Genomic DNA, 18974 nt, shown 5'->3' on the forward strand with positions numbered 1-18974 from the left:
TTGTTCATGATGCAAACTTACACGACAGTGTTTCTTTGCAGTCTCCAAAGTTACAGTGACTCAGGACTCGATATATCCGCAGGCGAAGGAGCACCTTTGTAACTTGTTCAGACAGCAACCTGGTACCAGGACCGGCGAGTCAGAGCAGAGGGGCCCCAGAAAATGAATCGAGGCAGCGCAGGACTCCCAGTGCCACCACCTGGAGAAGGCTATGGGGAGAACCAGCAGCAGCCCCCCCAGGACCAGCACAGAGGGTATCAGGAATCACAGAGCAGGTGACACTGAAACGGCCTCTTGGCTGTCTTTGCTGTCCTCTTCTAAGCCTTTAATTCCATCTTTTTTGATGTACAGTGACCAGAAGCATAACAAAGTACTCAAGATATGAGCAGACTACGGTTTTATGTGGTAGTAAAACATAAAATCCAATGAATTCACATGCTTCAGTGTTTAAACTTCTCTGCACTAAGGCTTTCCTAGTGCAGAGGGCGCAAACTAGAGCAGCAACATGAACTCACTCTTCCGGCTCTGCAAGGTTTCAAGTCGTGACAATTCAGCCTTTACAGAGCACCAGAAGTTGCATCTAAATAAAGTAACACGTACCTTAAATGAAACTTCAGGAAACGCACACTTAGTTAATTCTAGTAGTCTAAAAAAGTTTTGCAACAATTGGGCAAGAGAAGACATCCACAAAGGGAAGTGTCCTGTTTGAGAGCCTGGGTTTGATGGAGCTGGGCACAGGAGGACAATGGTAACAGAAACAAGTGATTTAATTACTTTAATTCCACCAGCCGCAAACGATGATGTGATCAGTGTTACATTTTTTCCGCTCCTCTTTCGCACACATCCAGCCGCCGGTGTCATCCCTCCCACCCTCAGGCTGGATCTGTCAGAGGCCTCTCCTTTCCCAAAGGATCTTCCCCAAGAGCTCTATTAGTCACCCATTCACCAAACAACCCATCACATACTTGGTTTTAGCACCCTTATAAACTACCACTTGGATAAACGCTCCCCCCTTTACGGCGAGGTGGCAGCCTCAATCCATACCCCCTCGATAGCAACAGCTACACAGAGCGGGTTTTCTTTGTAACATTCATAGTAACAAGCAGAGAAGCTACCGGGGGAACAGCTGTATCTTTGACTGCGAGGGACCCACAGTACCTGAAGTAGCCTGAAAAGCAGTATTTTTGTAAAGCAGGTACCAAGAAAAGTAATTACGACCACACCCCTCTCTCCGTAAAGACAAGCTGAAGATTCTTAACCGGTGATAGTTGCTCATGTGATGGGGTGTATGTCAATAAACCACTTGTTTAATTCTAGCATCTGTTTTTAGGAACGCAGCAGACTCTCAAAATCCAAACAATCCACCTACCTTTAGCTTTTAACACAAAATTTGCTAAACTAGAGATTATTTAAAAAAAATAAGAGTGTTATTTCCTTCTCAATAGGCTGATCATCAAGCCCTACCAGCCTCTCCTAGGGACCTGCCATGGCTCTTTCCTGAATCTTCACTTTTTCAGTACAATTTTACAGTATCTTTATAAAACTGTCTTTACAGACTAAGTTTCACTAATACCATGTCAGTACAGAGTTGGTAACGTAAGGGAGAACTCAGGCCAGATCATCTCCTACCAATTAATCTATTCTTAACGAAGCAGATGACAATTGTGTGAGGCAGCAGCCTCTCGGTATGACCTACATTCTTCCATTCTAGATGCCTGCATTTGTTGTGCTTTCACATGCTGTCACACATCACGGAACAAACAAGCAACTGCAATAGGGCTCAGCTTTGCAGGGATATTTGAGATATCAACACTGACCGATACGGGGGACTCGGCTGAATGTTCATTTTGGTGACAAATCCAGCCCTTTGCCTTATATCCCCCCAAACATCTGGCTTAATCCCCCCCACACAACAGAAGGCCATTGTTACCCAGCCTGACCTTTTATCTGGGAAAGGTCATGGAGCGCGAGTCATTCACGTCCCCGCTTGCAGAAAACGGGGGACCCTCACACGGCACTGCTGCCTCCCCCCCGCAGCCGCCGGCCAGCGCAGAGATGAACACCACCGTTCAGAGCTACGAGATTCAGAACGACGAGAGTGAAGGCCGCTTTCCCAACCTGAAATTCTTCTTGAAGTGTTCCTGTTCCCCTTCAAAGCGGCAGGCAGGCTGCAGGAGTGCAAGCTTCCTTTGTGCATCAGATCGTTTCAAGGATGTATATTAAATGTAGGTCAAGACTACAGCCTTCTAGTGCACCAATATTTTTCTCTCACTGCTAGCCTCACTTGAAACCACTTGATCGTTCTTCGGAGATTTATATTAAGATCACAGATTAACACCTACATGTTAATTCTGGAGGAAATAATTACAAAAGACAAGGTTGCTACCAGAAACTCTTTAAGAGCACTTGGGGGCAATATTAATCAATAAATAAAACTCAAATTACCAAGGAGACAGAGGTATTGTGAATTGCCTGTTCTCTGTACCCCAGGTTGCTGCACCTACATAGGAACTGAGTGGCTGAGGGGGGTTAGCCTGGAGAAGGGGGGGCTGAGGGGAGCCCTTCTCGCTCTCTGCAGCTGCCTGAGAGGGGCTGGAGTGAGGGGGGGGCTGGTCTCTGCTCCCAAGTCACCAGTGACAGGACGAGAGGAACCGGCCCCAAGCTGCGCCAGGGGAGGGTTAGGTTGGGTGTGAGGGAAAATGCCTTCCCTGCCAGAGGGGTCAGGCCCTGGCACAGGCTGCCCAGAGAGGTGGGGGCGTCACCGTCCCTGGGGGGGTTCAAACACCGTGCAGCCGTGGCACCTGGGGCCATGGTTTGGGAGGCCTGGGGGTGTTGGGTTGGCGGTTGGACTTGGTGATCCTGGAGGTCTTTTCCAACCTAAATGAGTCCATGATTCTATTCCATGAACTGTGACCTTATACCCCTCCACTATTCTTGTCACCTATATTTTAAAAATTAATCATCTTCAGAAACAAATCTTGACACCTCTTTTATTCTACTTTACTCCCCTCCAATGTATGGAAATCCTTTACTCTTATGCACTGGGTACCTGCAGACATAAATCTTTATATAAACTGGAACACAAGGACAAGATTCTTTTTCCACACATCATGTCCACACATTTAGGTCCAGAAGCCACAAGGCTGTAAGGAAGCAAGCAGTAGTAACAAGTCAAGAATTCCATGAAGCTGCTTCTCCTCGAGTGGCACTGTTCAGATGTTTAACAGATTGATTACAACGTGAAGTGCTGTTCATCCCCATACCTGGAATTAAAACAGCAAAGCTAAATAATCACAAGGTAAGAAAGGCACCAGTACCATTCAGGACGTGGTCAGGGTTGAGGTGCCATCACATGCACCCACTTGGAAGGCATTTTAAAACGGCACTGCCTTGTTCAACAATGACACAGACAGTGGCTTACCACGGATTTTCCATATATCTCAAGCTCCAGCTCCCTTACTTCATCTGCTGCATATGTATAAAAACCGACACGTAAACAAAAAGCCAGTAATGAAGTTTATTTGCAAAGATTAGTACGAAACACAACATTCCTGTAAAATGAGGATGACGACTCTGCCAAGGGAGGAACTAAGATACATGACATTAAAACAACTAATTAGAGGTGCCTGACTGGACGTCTGTAAGGAAAGGTGTCTTGCTGAACTAAAGATAAAGCTACAAGAGTTCAGATCAAGACTGCTTCTAGTAACCCTTCCTTGAGAAGTATCATGTCCTCCTCCTCATTCAAAGGGAGTGACAACGGCACATGCATTCATGCCTTAGCAATTCAAGCCACACTTTTGGGTGGTTAACAGATGCACCACTGGTGATTTAAATTGACCGCAGCAGAAAAGAACAATGTGGGTTTCTACCTCTGGCAAAGCAACAGGGGAGCAGACTTTGGGGGAGCTCTTTAACTGAGGGACCTGGACAAGCTGGAGAGGTGGGCCCATGTGAACCTCCCAAGCTTCAACAAGGCCAAGTGCAGGGCCCTGCACAGGGGTCGGGGCAGCCCCCGGGATCAATCCAGGCTGGGGGATGGAGGGGTGGGGAGCAGCCCTGCCCGGAAGGACTTGGGGGTGCTGGGGGGTGAAAAGATGGACACGAGCCGGCAGCGTGCGCTCGCAGCCCAGACCCCCAGCCGTGCCCCGGGCTGCATCCCCAGCAGGGCGGGCAGCAGGGCGAGGGAGGGGGCTCTGCCCCTCTGCCCCGCTCTGTGAGACCCCCCTGCAGCGCCGCCTCCAGCTCGGGGCTCCTCAGCACGGGACAGACACGGGGCTGTTGGAGCGGGGCCAGAGGGGGCACAGAAATGCTCCGAGGGCTGGAGCCCCCCTGCTGCGAGGCCGGGCTGGGAGAGCTGGGGTTGTGCAGCCGGGGAAGGGGAGGCTGCGGGGAGACCTTATTGCGGCCTCTCAGGGCCTGAAGGGGCTGATAAGAAAGGAGGGGACAGACATTTTAGCAGGGCCTGCAGCGACAGGACAAGGGGAGATGGGTTTAAACTAAAGGAGGGGAGATTCAGACTAGAGAGAAGGAAGGAATTGTTCACGCTGAGGGCGGTGAAAGCCTGGCCCAGGCTGCCCCGAGAGGCGGTCGATGCCCCATCCCTGGGAACACCCAAGGCCAGGCTGGACGGGGCTCTGAGCAACCTGCTCTGGCTGAAGGTGTCCCTGCTCACGGCAGGGGGTTGGGCTGGGTGGCCTTTAGCGGTCCCTTCCCACCCAAACTGTTCCATGATTCTATCAACTGCTGCAGCTCACCCTATGAATCCTGGCCCACCAGACCCTCAGGGTACTGTGCACCGAAGAGCACGCTACGGCCACATCCAGCAGAGAGTCAGCTGATGGCAAGGGATGTTCCCAGGACCAAGAACTTCAGCCAGTGGGCTACGTGTTCGTGGCAGTTTTGATCTCATGGTTTTGATTTGGGAGCTAGCACTCTCCATATCAGGGCCTGGGCAAAGTTCAGGAGATAACCAGGGCAAGGACCATTTCCCAATAAAATGGATGCAGACGCCAGGTTCCGGACATCAAGCGAGAGCCGTTTCCAACGGTTAGGAATCTGGCACGTTTCACTTAAGCATCAAGTCAGCAGACGTGTTCAAAGCACTGCTGCCATGAACTCTGGGTGCAGGGAGTCTACCTGCCATTCACGCCAAGCAAACTAAAATTGAGATCCCAGGCAATGGCGAAGGTTCAGAGCGTCTCACTACGGTGCACACGTAAGCTGTCACCTACAGCAGGGACAGAAGCCATTTCGCAGGTCAGAACCAGTCGTGAAGCCTTCTCATCTCCTCCTCCTCAGCTGCCTTCATCTCATTTATAAGCATTAGTGCAACTTTGGTCTAGTGCAGTCTAACTACATACAGCCTATAACGCTCAGGGTTAGGCAGTCCTCGATACACCACGCTGTGCGGAAAGATCTGAGGTGGCCACAGAAAGCAAGCAGCCCGAGCAGCGAGGGACCCACAGGCTCTCTCTGCACTTAACCATAGTCCTTTCAATGAAGGATTTTCAGAAGTCATGTGAAAGTGCAGTTCAAATTTACATGTAAAAAAACTGCTCAGAAAGAAAACCAAAGCTTCCTGTTGACACCACCTACGCTGCCACTTAGGTCTGTGAGACCATGCAGTTTCAGCTCAAGCAGTCACTTCTTGCAGAAAAAAAACTTTTATCATTGTTATTCCAGCAGTTAAACCTTACACAAGGCTCCCCACAAACAAAACAAAAAAAGAAAATGAACAAAGGAACTATTTCAGCAATGTTTTATGCATACTGAGAGACAAGAGTCCGTAAGGTTTTTATTCATAAGGTAGTGGGGGGGAAGGGAAGTAAAGGAAATTAAGCTCTAGCAAAAAACAGTACTTACTTCAGAGTTGCTCCCATGCAGCAATCATCTCTGCTTAGTGCCAGTTAATTCCAGGTTCAAGGGCTGATTTAATTCTCTGCCATCACATCTTTCGTTTTCTAATATACTCAAACTCCTGGCCCAGCTAGCAGAGTTCTGCCAGCCACCTTTACCGGCATGTGTTTTGAGAGAGGGCATCACACGGAGCAGCCACATCTCCCTGCGAATCCCTCCATCAGCGAAGCCCGTTAGGGCCCGTACCTAAAATCATGGCAGGGAAAGGTCTGGACTCCAGCAAGCTGACAGCCCCCACAAAAACTCACCACTAATTGGAATTCTACCCTGAACCACCAAACATGTGTGCAAAGTACCTTCAAGTTCAATTACAGTCGGTTAAATCAGTTTTCATACATGTCTTAGCCTACTTATGCTGTATTTGTTCGCTAAAAAGTAACTACAGTACTTGAACCTGCTTTCACATAAACTGCTTCTATTTATAAAAGAGAAAATTTGTCGCTACTTGCTGTAACAGTAATTTTGTCCTCAAGTTGCATAAAAATAAAATTCAAGTTGGCACTTACCCTGGCTGATTTATACTCATCAGATTGACAAGACAGATAATACATAAATGAAGGGAAGCAGATTCATTCTTTGTTGAAGAGGCAGGTCATTAAAAAGGTTCAGCCAGTCAAACCGTTACAAACGGTCAGAAGCTCAAGAGGAGCCCAGAAGCTCTCTGCCTTCCCAACTTCCGAAATGAGGACTTCTGCAGTGCAGAAACTCAGATCAGTTACTTCTTTCAATAATTAAAACTCCTTACTGCTAGAACTACTGAAGAAAGGCCATCACTTAGTTTTCCGACCAGGCGACTCACTGGAACGCACACCTTCTGCTGAACCCACTGACCTACATTTGATTAGTTTCAGCCACGCCGGCAGATGAAAGGCACAAAATGCACCAGAACCCCCCCCCACCGGTACCACGCAAGGGTTTCAGACTTTTAACAGCAAAACCGCAGAGTCACTGATTCTCCAGTTGTTTTCACACAGATTGACGTTTGTTTGCATGATGCAGTCACCATCACTATTGGAGAAATGAAAGCTTGTAGTGCTTTACACGCTTCACACTATGCCTGGAGTCCCTCAAAGTCAGTGCAGCTTTATGAGGGCCAGGTAGTCACTGCCCTTGGACTTGTGTTTTCTCTGGTGATACAGACTACGAGCTGCATTTTACAACTCACTGAAAAGAATACATGTGCTTGTAAGTGACTACTTATTGCTGGAAAACCAGGTTTCTTTCATTACAAACAGAAAATACTGCCATTATTTATGGAAGTACCCCACCTCAAGCTACCTAGACAACACCACAGCAGCAAGTTTTGTCCTCGTTGGCATCAGACACACACTGACATTGCTAAAGCACCAAGCAGTGCAGTCTAAGATGCTGTCTCCGCATCATTCCCATTAACAAGAGGGTTGGAGATAGGCTGGGACCCCATCTTTTCTATGTAGAATTTTCAATACAGAATCACTGGGTAAGGACACACCTATTATTTCCTACACAGACTCCAAAGACCGGCATTGTGCCTAGTGTTAAATATAGCATGTTCAGTTTTGAAGCTCCACTGCTTGCGCTACATCTGTGCGATTTAATCCATACTTAACTGAAGCAGTTGCCGTACAATCTAGGATGTTTTTGGTTACTGAGTATCAACTTAAACATATATGAACCTTGGGTATGGGAGTAAAAAGCTTTAATTTATGAACCCTTCAGCATCAAGAAACAGACTTCACAGAGTCAGAACACAGCAGCAGGTATTTATCTCTGGTTTACACCAAGTTCTAGGAATCTGCAGACAACTTCCACACCGCGAGCACCAGAGCTATATGGCGCAGTGTGACCATGAGGGTTCCTCCATCTCCCTGCTCTTGGAGATCACATATACCACCCAACCTCTGAGTTCTCCAGTGAGTGCGGAGATAAACAGCAGTGTTGTCAAGCTATTAGCAAGAAAAAAGATTGAAGAAAAAAGGCCTATTGCTACAATACTGCCCAGAAGCATCATACTTGTCAGTACGCGTTACCACCTCTTTTAGCTATTGCTGCAACACTCAAATTGAAGGCACAGAAAGAGCCTGAGAAACAGGAATTATGTACAGTTGAAAGGGTGGAAATAGCTGGAATAATGTCAGACGACACGCCTAGAATCAGAAGTTATTGATACCCCAAACCATCAGCCTCTCGCAAGGCAGCACCAGAGGCCGTAAGACTTGATTGGATTCTTTAGTTTGCTGTACATTGGCTACACCTCACGTACCAGAAGAAAAAAGCCTCAAGCTAGTGCCTCGCCAGCTCTCAACTCCAATGAAAAGGCATCATGCCTCAAGACAGTGGAAATAGATGCTCACTTGCAAGGCAACCAGAGAGACTCCTGGTTTCAATTCTCAGGGAATAAACCCATTTCCCTTTGCACTGAAGGGAGCCAGGAGCGGTCGCAGTCAGCCGCCCTGCCTCCCCAAAGGTCCTACTTCAGCTTCCCATATCCCACATCCATTCTGCAACTAAGCATCTGACTACGATATTGAAAGGGACTATGTTCAAAAAGGACATCAGGAAAGAACTGGGGTTAAAGAGTTTTCCCAATAGCTGGACCAGCCGCACTGTAAGTTACAGGGTGAGAAAGCACAACACTGACAGCAGCTCTGACCAAGGAGGTGCCTGCTCAGAGCTCGGCAGCAGCAGCGCTGAAGCTCCTGCAAAAGCTAGATCAGGAGCACCTGAACTTGCTCTAAGCAAGACATCACATGCCTTCTTTATCAGCTGTTTCTCCTACCCTCTTAAAAACCACTTTGTCAGAAGCTCTTTTCAAAGCTGGTGGCCTTATCTAATGCTCTGAAGATCAAAAGGAGGCCTCCAGCAGGAATCTCTCCAGACTGTAGTGCTTTTGATCGTACCCAGCAGCAGTTCCAACACACACTGGGAATTTGGACCCTCAATACAGCTCCTGTCCTGGCACCCAGGACCAACAGCGAGACTAAGGCAGGCTGTGGAGCACCTGCTTGTCACACCCCACAGCAGGGCCACGTTAACTCGGGTTGCCTGGGGGTCTCTTCTAGAAATACTTCCGTTATCCCAAGGACAGGAGTCCCATCAGCTCTCTGCATTTCTGTTCCAGTCGCAGACCAGCCTCATAACAATTTTTTCTTAAGACCCAGGTTGAATTTTCCCTGTTGCGACACACATCCACTGCATCTTGCCCTCAGGAGCCGCCTCAGGCAGCACCGCAGCATGTGTCAGGTGGCCGCATCCTCCTGCTTCTCCTGCTGGGTCAAGGTCTCAAGCACACTGGGGCAGCCGCTGCAGCCAGCACCAGGACACGCGCCCCACGGCACACAGCCACCACGACTGAGCAGACACTAGCGCTGGGGTCTCAGAACCCCTTCCATGCAAGCCACCAGCGGTGCGGTTCACTAGTCCTGCTCGCTGCAGTAGGAATAAGAAGCATCAGATTTCTCACAGAATTCACATTTCTGTTCCCTGCTGTCCCAGACATGCCAAGATGCAGCACAAAACTGAAAGGACTAGCCTGAAGGATCTTTGGTCTTGCCAGAAACTTGAGTAGCTAAAACAAAAAATAAAATCATTTTGTTGTTTACCGGCAAGATCAAAAAGTTATGCTGAGATGAAAGCACTGCACAGTATGCTTAATGAAACAGAACTGCTGGTGGGATTCACTTAACCAACAATTAGACAGCTATATTTAAGCTACACATCTAAGCTTCCTCTAAGGTGAGAGGTGTATGTACTGCCATGTTCAAATGGATGGAGTTTCTTATTTTCCTTCACCCGATTACAGAAGGAGCCTAGACAGCCAGCTCATGCTGACAGCTCAGCCTTTAACAAGCCAGGTATGCTAGAGAAATCCCATTTCAGAACAGGAAGAGAAGAGGGTAAGACACAGACTAGAGCAAGCCTTGGAAGGTGTGAAATTAAGATTGATACCTAAGGAACTGGAAACACCTAAGTATTGCTACCAACATTTTCAGCTCTTTAAATTATCAAAGTTCAGTCATTTACTGTAGATCTGCAACAGTAAAATAGTTTAAGAAGTGCAGTCGAGTTAGTTACCTACAGAGAAGTCAGCTGCCAGGGAGGTTCGGTGGCGAGGAACAACAGGTAACATGCCCATGGTTAGAAGGGCAGGAGATATGACACTTGGCACATCAATACGTTAATTTCATATGCCTGAAGTCAATAACTGAACATCTGAATTAAAATGTGAAATCGCTTTTAGTCTAGAAGACTAAACTGCTGGTGAGACCACGACATAACCATTTCAGAGGGCAGAGTAACTGTTTATTGGGGACCAGGTACATACTGTTCTGTGAATGTTGCCACAGAAGACACACAGGAGTTTGATCTCACAAGCCTCAGATGACACAACTTGACCAGACTGGCCTTAAGTAACCTTCTGACAGGCTCGTAAATCTAAGGACAGGCAAGTAAGTGGTACCATAACCCTGACCTAAAATGGGTAAACACCTGAAGTTATCACAGTGCTACCTGTCCACATAGCCACATCTTTTAAGGATTCTGGAGCTCAGATCTTGGGCCAAGACGGCCTCCTACTGAGCATATCGTCAACAACATGCACAGTGGGACCAAGTGTGCTCTCAGTGAGGTTGCAGGTGACATGGAGCTGAGTGATGTGGCTGACACGCCTGAGGGACAGGATGCCATGCAGAGGGACCTGCTAACCCAAACGGTTCCGAGATTCAATGACACTGATCACAGCCCTGTCAGACTGTGGTATAAAGGAACTCCCAGTACACAAAGCAGCACGCCACACCAGACCCACGTTATCGTGAAGAGACTGTTTCCAGCACTCCCCAGTCCAACAACTGCTTCAGCATATCTGGTATCTGTACAGCTCACCATTAGCCCAAATATGAAAACACACGATTTTGAAAAGCGTCCTTGAGGAAAAAGCTGTACAGGTATGGATGTCAGTGTCGGTGTTCTGCGCTTAACAGCAATGAAGCAAGCAGGCCTATCTCAGGGAGCACTGAGTCAGATTTTGGAAATGCAAGACACAAACGGGTATTTCTCCAGGTCATGCAGTGTGAAACAGTCACAATCCCCATGGGGAAGAAAGCCTCGAGTTGTTTTATCTACAGAAAAGAACAAAAACATGCAGAGATTTCTAGTTAAACCCACACAAGACTTCTAGTTAAACCCACGCAGAAAAGAAAAACCCACACAGTTAAGTTGTATGGAAACACTAAACATTCAGGAAGGCTTGGAGCAGCAGCAGCTCTGGTCCCTCTCCTGTTTCCACAGGGCCAGACAGGGGATTCCCAAAGCGCTGGGAATTTGACAAGCCCATTCTCCACACAGCGTTTCTGAAGGACCTTACCCCCTTGCAAGGGTTACACAAAACCCTTCTCCGTGTTCATTGGAAGGTCACGTAGCAAAACAGGCACCGGCTGCTGCTGTCAGGAGATTCTGTGCAATCTGCTCTCATCCAAGGTCTTTCCTGGGCATCTCTCAGTCCCAGGCGGGACGAAGTGTCCTGGCAGGAGCAGGCCACCCCCAGCTGCCATCCATCCCGAGATTTTCCTGCTCCTTCCTCCACAACACGGCTAAGAACAAGCAGGAACACGCTGCCCTTCCACAGCTCCAGAAAGGAGGAGGAGGAGAGCAAGCTGTCGCCACGCAGACAGTGGAGGTGGCCCACACCCTGCTCCCGCGGCCTGCCGAGACAAAACCCCACACCCGCAGCACCGCTGGACTACAGGCAGCAACATCTGCTTAGCACAAGCTGAAAAAAACAAACACCCTTCAACTTAGGATTAATTTTTCTCTACCTCTTGATGAAGTATTCATCAATAGACACTCAACCGATTTGCTAATTAAATATCAATATTAACTTTAAGGGTAGAAAAGATTAAGCCTTTTCTCAGGATAAAGAGAACGGAGTAATGGATTCTTCTTTCGGAAGAGGTAAATCAAGAAATCAAGAGGGCGTCACTTTTCTGCGCTGCCGCTGCCCCCCCTCAGTTGTGCTTATCACTCAACAAGGCACTAAAAAACAGTCCTTGATGTCTAAAATGAAGGCTGCATCCCTGCTTATCAGTTCCCAAGCAAGTTTTCTACCAACGTCAGCAGGCATTTCATTTGGTCTTGTAAAATTCAAGAGCAACCCAGAGAGGCTGTGGAGTCCCTTCCCTGGAGACATTCACCCCCCGCCTGGACGCGGCCCTGTGCCCCTGCTCTGGGGGTGCCTGCTCCAGCAGGGGTGGGACGGGATGAGCTCCAGAGGGCCCTTCCAACCCCCGCCAGTCTGGGATTCTGTGTGATTATTCAGACAGCCTGCCACAAGCTACAGGCCTGCGCTCCAAATCTGAGACATTTCACCCTAGAAAATGTTAGCAACTTCATCCACTCTTTATCTTTGCCCCTTGCTGTCGAAGCGACAGTTCAGCCTCCTCCCGGACACGGCAGTGGCTTAACTGGAGCAGCCAACCTCCACACCGTCCTTCCCATTCGTCTCCACATCTTCCGATCATACTTAGCACATTTAGGTAACAGCTGCCTGTTGGTTTCAGTTGAACATAAATAGCGTGTCAGCGCAAGGACAAGCGGGAAAAGGAGCAGCAGGGCTACGTGTCCTGCGCTGCCACAGCACAGGTATGTGCCCGAGTAAGGAGTTCAGCAGCGTTCCCAACCTTCGCCAACTGCTTTTGCCCTGAGGCGGCGACAGCAGAAGCACAGGGAGAGAAGCAAGCCCAGTTTAGGGTTTGTTTCATACTGGGGGCAGGGAGGAGGGAACACCCCACTGGCGCTGCTGCCAAGCGCTTTGTAGGCATGAACAGCAGCCCTAAAGTGAATTTTCACAAGTAACCTCTCGGTATAGGTACCATCTATTCCAGTGTTTCCATGTCCCCAGGTGCCCTATGCACTCTGCCAGCACAGATTTATACGGTAACAGAAGACACCGGGATCAGGGAACCGATCCAGCTCAGCTGAAAAAAATAGCTATGTTAAAATAAAAAAAAAGTTTCCAGCCAGCTCGGTTCCTCAGCTCTTCATACAGCTATCAACACACTTATCGGCGCTGCAAGGCAGGCACAGCAAAACTGCTGCTCATCACCTGTGGCTCCAGATTAAAAGAAGAAAACCAAGAAACCAAAAACCCAAACACCCTCAATCATACCCTACTGTACCACAGGTCCAATTCGCTCTGTAACCCTTCTCCCTGGCGCCCCAGCAGACGGGGGGAAGAGAAAACCACTCTCTCCAGGCCCAAGAATACTCATTCCACCTCCAGCAACCAAAAGGCGAGGGGATTCCCAAGCTCAATACCGCATCCAGACCATCACGTCTAACGGCCACCGATGTACCACTTCAATTTTCTACTTTCATTCTGAACCCATTTATATTTTCCCCTGCAAAACTTCCCATGACACCAAGTTTTACAGCTCAATTACCTATGCATAGAAATGATTTTTGCATCTCTTGCTGCCTGATGATTTCTGGACCACATCTCTTGGAAATGGCTGAACAAGAGTTGGGGTGGGGTCTTGTTGGGGGGGTGGCTTCTTGTTTTGGGTTTGGCTTTTTTTCCCCTAATTCACCTGCCCATGCCAGGAGTCAGACACGGACCGAACCCACAGCCTGGGCACAAGCCAGACTCAAAGCTGGCTGCTGCTCCTGCAAGCCAAGCTATAATTGTGAGACAGAAAAGGACTCCAAGGCAAAAGCAAGCCACTACTTCTAACTGCTCTAGTAATAGTCTCTTTTTGGACCCCAGAAACTACTTGTTTTTCCAACTTCATTGCAACTTCCATGCAGCCAAAAGCATTTTCACAATTCAAAACATAATTTGCACCTAGCTTGCTTTCCCACAATCTACCAAGTTTTTCCCCCTTCTCTACGTGGGGCTCCTTCCTTGCCAGTATTAATATATCACACAATCATGGGCAAACAAATCCTCATAAGATGTCCAAAGAAACCTGTTATATTAACTATTTTTGATATCTGAGGACTGATTTTAAAAGATTTCACTGCTTAAATGTACCAATCTGCAGCGATGCCAAAGCAAGTGCTCAGCAACTCAAAATAGTTTCTAATAAAGGCCAAAGAAATTTAAAAACCTGGAAGAAAGATTTCATCAGAAAGCAGTTTTCAGCTACCTTTGCATTTAGAAGAGCAGTTTTGCACACTCCTAGCACAGCTTTGGCCTCAAGACCTTGCTGTGCTCAAAATAAAATACGGGGTGAACAAACTTCAGAAGAAATCGCACTGCTTTTCCTCCCCCTCTCTGGATTTGTGGAGCTGCAGTCAGCGCGAGCAAAGACCAGAAGTACAGAACACAACTGCATCTTCGGTACAGGTTAAGGTCCACGAAAGCTTTACCTGCATCAGTAGCATTTAGAGGGAATCTGACAATGATTGCACACGCTTTGCTCTCTCGAGCACATTACCAGAGGTAGGCAGATTTCATGGGAAAACATTTTTTGTGACTCATCTTAATTTGCATTTTTACTTCGTCAAACAATAGCAATTACAAGCTCGAGTTCAGTTTTGACATTCAAATTTTCAGGCAGGCATCCTTGCAAGAACAGCCCTCTCTACCTGTGTACGCCCAGGCAGCAAAGGCCTGCGCTCTACCTGCTGACCCTGCACGGCTTCAGGCAGCACGCCCGCAGAGCTCCCACCGATCATTTTTCGATGGTTCACTTCAAGCTGTCATCGACACATTTAATGCCAATAAAAGATGACTAAAGAAAATAAAGATCTCGGGTATACATTGACTGGAAGTTACTTATACTAATATTTTTAACACTAAAAATAAAGACAATGTGCTGGTAGCATGCGTGGCAGCAGAGAAAGCACTAAAATTAGGAGCATTTGGGGAGAGGGGAGACCAGGTAACGGTCTGTTTAAGAGAAGCCTCCAGTACGTTCCTGCCCAGAGGAACAGCTACCACTGACAGACCTGACCCAACCACAAAGCACAACCAAAAAGTCACCACAATTTCTCAAAAAAAAAAGATACCATAAAAATTATTCTTGCACTGGATAATTACTGAAGAGCTATTAAAAATAAGAAGGGTTTGTGATAGACTAAGTCTTCTATAATTTATTCCCTTTCTACCTGAAAACAGCAACACAGCATTTGAGGACAAGGCCCCTGCTCTCTCCGGGGAGGTTACGATGACTTAGGGATTCTTGCAGAAGAGCCATCTGGATTATTTATAGAACCTCTAGACAGGGTAATGAAATCATTCACACAGGCACCTCATCACGTCCAAAAGCTTAACTGCTGTTTTAGCAGGAAATACTAGATTGAAGTGATTCAAAGTCAAATGTTAAAGAGAGTATACAGAGTTAACCGTACAGTAAATTGTACCCAATTTACTGCCATCATGGATCACGCTTAATCAGTCCTTAAAATGTGCGAAGATGAAAGTAAGTGAATACAAGTTACTAACGTGAACTAGAAATGCATTATTATTGCATCTTCACTTACATACGCAGGCGAGCCTTTGGTTTTATAGCATTAGAACACTTCCTCCCCACTCGTCTTTTATATACACCAGCTAGTTTCAATATTCATCAAGACCCATCTTCTCCTGTAAAGACGAGAAGGACCGAACCAGTCCCTGCTTACAGCCATCAGTACTACCGTGCATTTTACATCCTTGACTATCTCACACTCTCAGTGGAGCTCAGCGTAAACACAGAAGAGCTAACCACCTACCAAGTTGTTTTTTTTTTTTAAATAAGGGGAGATCCAGCCAACAAGCCAGTCACCTTCAATGTCACCTGCTGTGTACACAAGTGCTTTGGAAACCGTATTTCCTTGTTGCTACAGGTCAAAGACTCCATCTCAGGTTTTTCCTGAAACTCTCCTCTTCCGGCTGCAAAACCAGCCCAAGCTGTGCAGCTACCGCGGTGGGATTTATTGCGGCAGATACCACCAGGCAATGCACCTCTTCAGGCTCCACGTTACCCTCCTGGATTGCCACTGCTGCAGCACAGGAAGACCTGAGAAAGTCTAGAAAGCTGTGGTTACCAGTGGCAATTTGACATAACATATCTTCAGATGGATTACTCAATCGCTTTGTTGTAATAATGCAGAGGACAAGCAAGCGAACAGGTGTTTTAACCCAGTTAAGAGCTTTTTCCTTCATGTATGGGCTGCTTTTTAGAAGGTGCTAATGTAGAGGCTTCCCTTCTGACCGACACTGCTTACACAGACACCCTCCCACCAAGTTTCCTCATTAACCAATTACTTACAGAACAGCTAAGGAAACAATACATTTAAGACATCTTTGGGCAGTTAAGCATCTGGAATCCAGCACCACACAGAAAAAAAATCTCTTTGTACCCCAAAATCTGCTAAATTCCACTGTGAAGATGCAAGTCTGACATGTTCTGACAGAGCGGCCAGTCATCAGGTGGTGTTCACAGCTTCCATACCCAGGCGTTGAGTTCAGAGTTTAAGAAATACAACTCGTTCGCCTTCCCGTACCGCTTCTTTTAGGTACTCCAGAAACACCTACTGGTTTAAATCGCTTTGACTGTTGAGAAATGCTTCCAAACTCCACACGTGCACACTTGCTACTAAATCTAACGATACTCTAGAGCTTGAACGCTCAAAAACTGCAGTGATAGACAAAGAACTCATCACTAGAATCACTAATAATGCACAAGTTCTCTGGAGCAAGAGGCACCATATATCCGCTGACTTCTTAACTAAGACATTGACTATTTTTAACCTTGAGAATTGAAATAAACCTTCCCAGCAAACTCAGAAAGCAACAAACGCCATGTGATCCAGGCAAGAATTTGCCAGGCAGTGCAGAACCACGCTATGGCCACAGCAGCAAAATAAATACAGCCTTCAATAGTCAAGGTATGTGATGTTAAGAGAGAAGATAAAGTGACTGCCATGCACAGGCCCCCCAGAACAATTAAGCAAAACCCCAGGTTGAGGCCCTAAGAGCTTTTAGGTAACAACTCTGCCTTGCCACTTAGTTGTCCCAAATATGCTTTCTTCCACTTGAAATTAGCCAAGCCCTGCTTAAGAGCGTCTTTTTATGTCTTGTAGTCTGAGCTGCAATTTTTAGGGTGATGTTTCGACACTGATGAGGAAGTACGCAGGCGCACACTTACACCTAGCACTATGATTGACACTGATACTGTGTTCTCCTGCCCTTGGTGAACACCTGTGCGGCCAGTCATTTAAGGGATTTATATCAGGCACAAAAAGCCAGATCCAATTCAAGCACACCCCATCCCACCCCCACCCCCCCCCAAAAAAAAAAATTACTTTCTTTTTTCCAGATGTGCATGGGTATCTGCACACTTTACACCAGCGGGTACTGCAAGAAAGAGCGGAAGCATGAATTCTCTTAAATTGCCAGTCAGTCACACCAAGAGGGTGAGAAGCTGCTGACCTGAACTCTTCATCTGCAAAACAAGGCTGTGCTCAGGGGAAGGAAAACAAAACTCTCTGATAAACCTAGGGAGAAAGGATGTTAGGTACAAGGCCTGTCTCCCAGCACAGATTAAGCAGAAAGAGGAAAGCCTAGGAAAACACACAGCTCTCCTTTATGGTGCCGAAGGAGCCAGGAGCTGCATGCCAACGAAAGGCTAAAGTCAGCTTTGCCAGGAGCCCGGTGGCTGGCTCACCGGCGAGGGAAGGACAGCTTTGTTGGGTGAGAAAACAGACCCCACCCACGAGTGTAATCATTTCTGCTAAGCCACATCAATAGCAGGGAAGCTACTGGGCAGGGATGGCAACCCCACCTCCCTCATGCGTGCAGGGGGCTAGAGATTAACCACTGACAGAAGGAGCCAGGTGGGCTCTGGCTGGAGCTGGCAGAGGGTGCGGGGGACACCTGCCAGCACAGCCCCCAAGGGAGGGAAAGAGAGGGTCACTCAGGGTCACCGACACCGGAGAAAACTGCTGCGCCCGACTGCGGAGAGAAACCAAACCATTCCTCCCTGCAGCAGAGGCGAAGCCGGTGCCGGGTGTGACCAGGGCGGCCGGTGCTCCCAGCGTTTCATGGCGACAGCCAAAGCAAGGAGGAAGGGGTGGGGAGGGGGGGACGGGGGGTCCCTGGGGACACTCGGGCGCGGGTGCTGACACAGAAGAAAAGATGACCAAAAGCTGCGAGGCTGGGCGGAGAGGGGGGCTGCAGGAGCCCAGGGCAGTGGGAATGGGGTGGGAGCGGGGGGTCCGCTGTGGGGGCCCGGCCGAAGGACCCCCGAGAGGGGCTGAGGACCCCCCCCCCGCGGAAAAGGGGGGCTGGGGACCCCCGGAGGGGAGGCACTGACCGATGGTGGAGATGAAGGTGGTGTTGAAGGCATCGTCGGAGAAGCGGAAGAGCACGCAGGTCTTGCCGACCCCCGAATCCCCGATGAGGAGCAGCTTGAAGAGCAGGTCGTAGGTTTTCTTCGCCATGGGGAGGCGCGGCGGCCGCCGCCGCCCGCTCCGGGCCCCCGCTCGCCTCCGCCGCCCCCCTTCACCGGGCGCCCTCTCCGCGGGTCCGCCCGCCCGCCCCGGCCGGCAGCACCGGCCTCGCCAAAAAGGCGGCGGCGGCGGAGGAGGAGGAGGAGGAGGAAGGAGGAGGGGGCCCACAAAATGGCTTCCTGTCGCGGGGCGGCCCCGGCGCTTCGCGCTGCTCCCCGCACCCCCACGGGCCCGCTGCTCCTCACGGGGAGACGGCGGCGCCCGGCCTCATAACCCCTCGGTTCGGCTAGGCTAGGCTCTGCTCGGCTAGGCTCGGCTCGGCCCGGCTCCTCGCAGGCGCTGCCGAGGCTGCGCGCGCCGCTCGGTAACGGCGCAGGCCTGCGGGCGGGGGCGCGCACGCCCTGACGTCAGCACGCACAGGCGCGCGCGCGCGCGCGCACACCAACCCCCACCCCCAGACAGCAACGGGGGAGGCCCGCCGCAGAACGCCGGCGTGATGACGCTACCCGCGCTCGCGCGCCGGGGCGGGGCCTGAGGGTGGTTCCCGCCTTCCCACCCTTTCCACTCGACTGGACGCCGGCTGAAGTCCCGCCTCCCCGCCTCGCCCCCCCGGGCTCCCATTGGGTACGCCCGCCTGTCAGTCA

The 18974-nt window shown here is 49.1% G+C and overlaps 1 protein-coding gene across 1 annotated transcript in view; it reads right to left on the reverse strand.

The window, feature by feature from the left end:
- The window catches only part of RAB10 (RAB10, member RAS oncogene family), a 49576-nt gene extending 30841 nt beyond the window's left edge, over positions 1-18735 (reverse strand). Inside the window, exon 1 of the mRNA XM_064448399.1 lies at positions 18195-18735. Coding sequence (XP_064304469.1) covers positions 18195-18321 — 127 coding nt within the window. The 5' untranslated portion in view covers positions 18322-18735. The remainder of the gene's footprint in view (positions 1-18194) is intronic.
- Between the last annotated feature and the right edge of the window lie 239 nt (positions 18736-18974).

This window comes from Phalacrocorax carbo, chromosome 3 (assembly GCF_963921805.1).
Source record: "Phalacrocorax carbo chromosome 3, bPhaCar2.1, whole genome shotgun sequence".
NCBI lineage: Eukaryota > Metazoa > Chordata > Aves > Suliformes > Phalacrocoracidae > Phalacrocorax > Phalacrocorax carbo.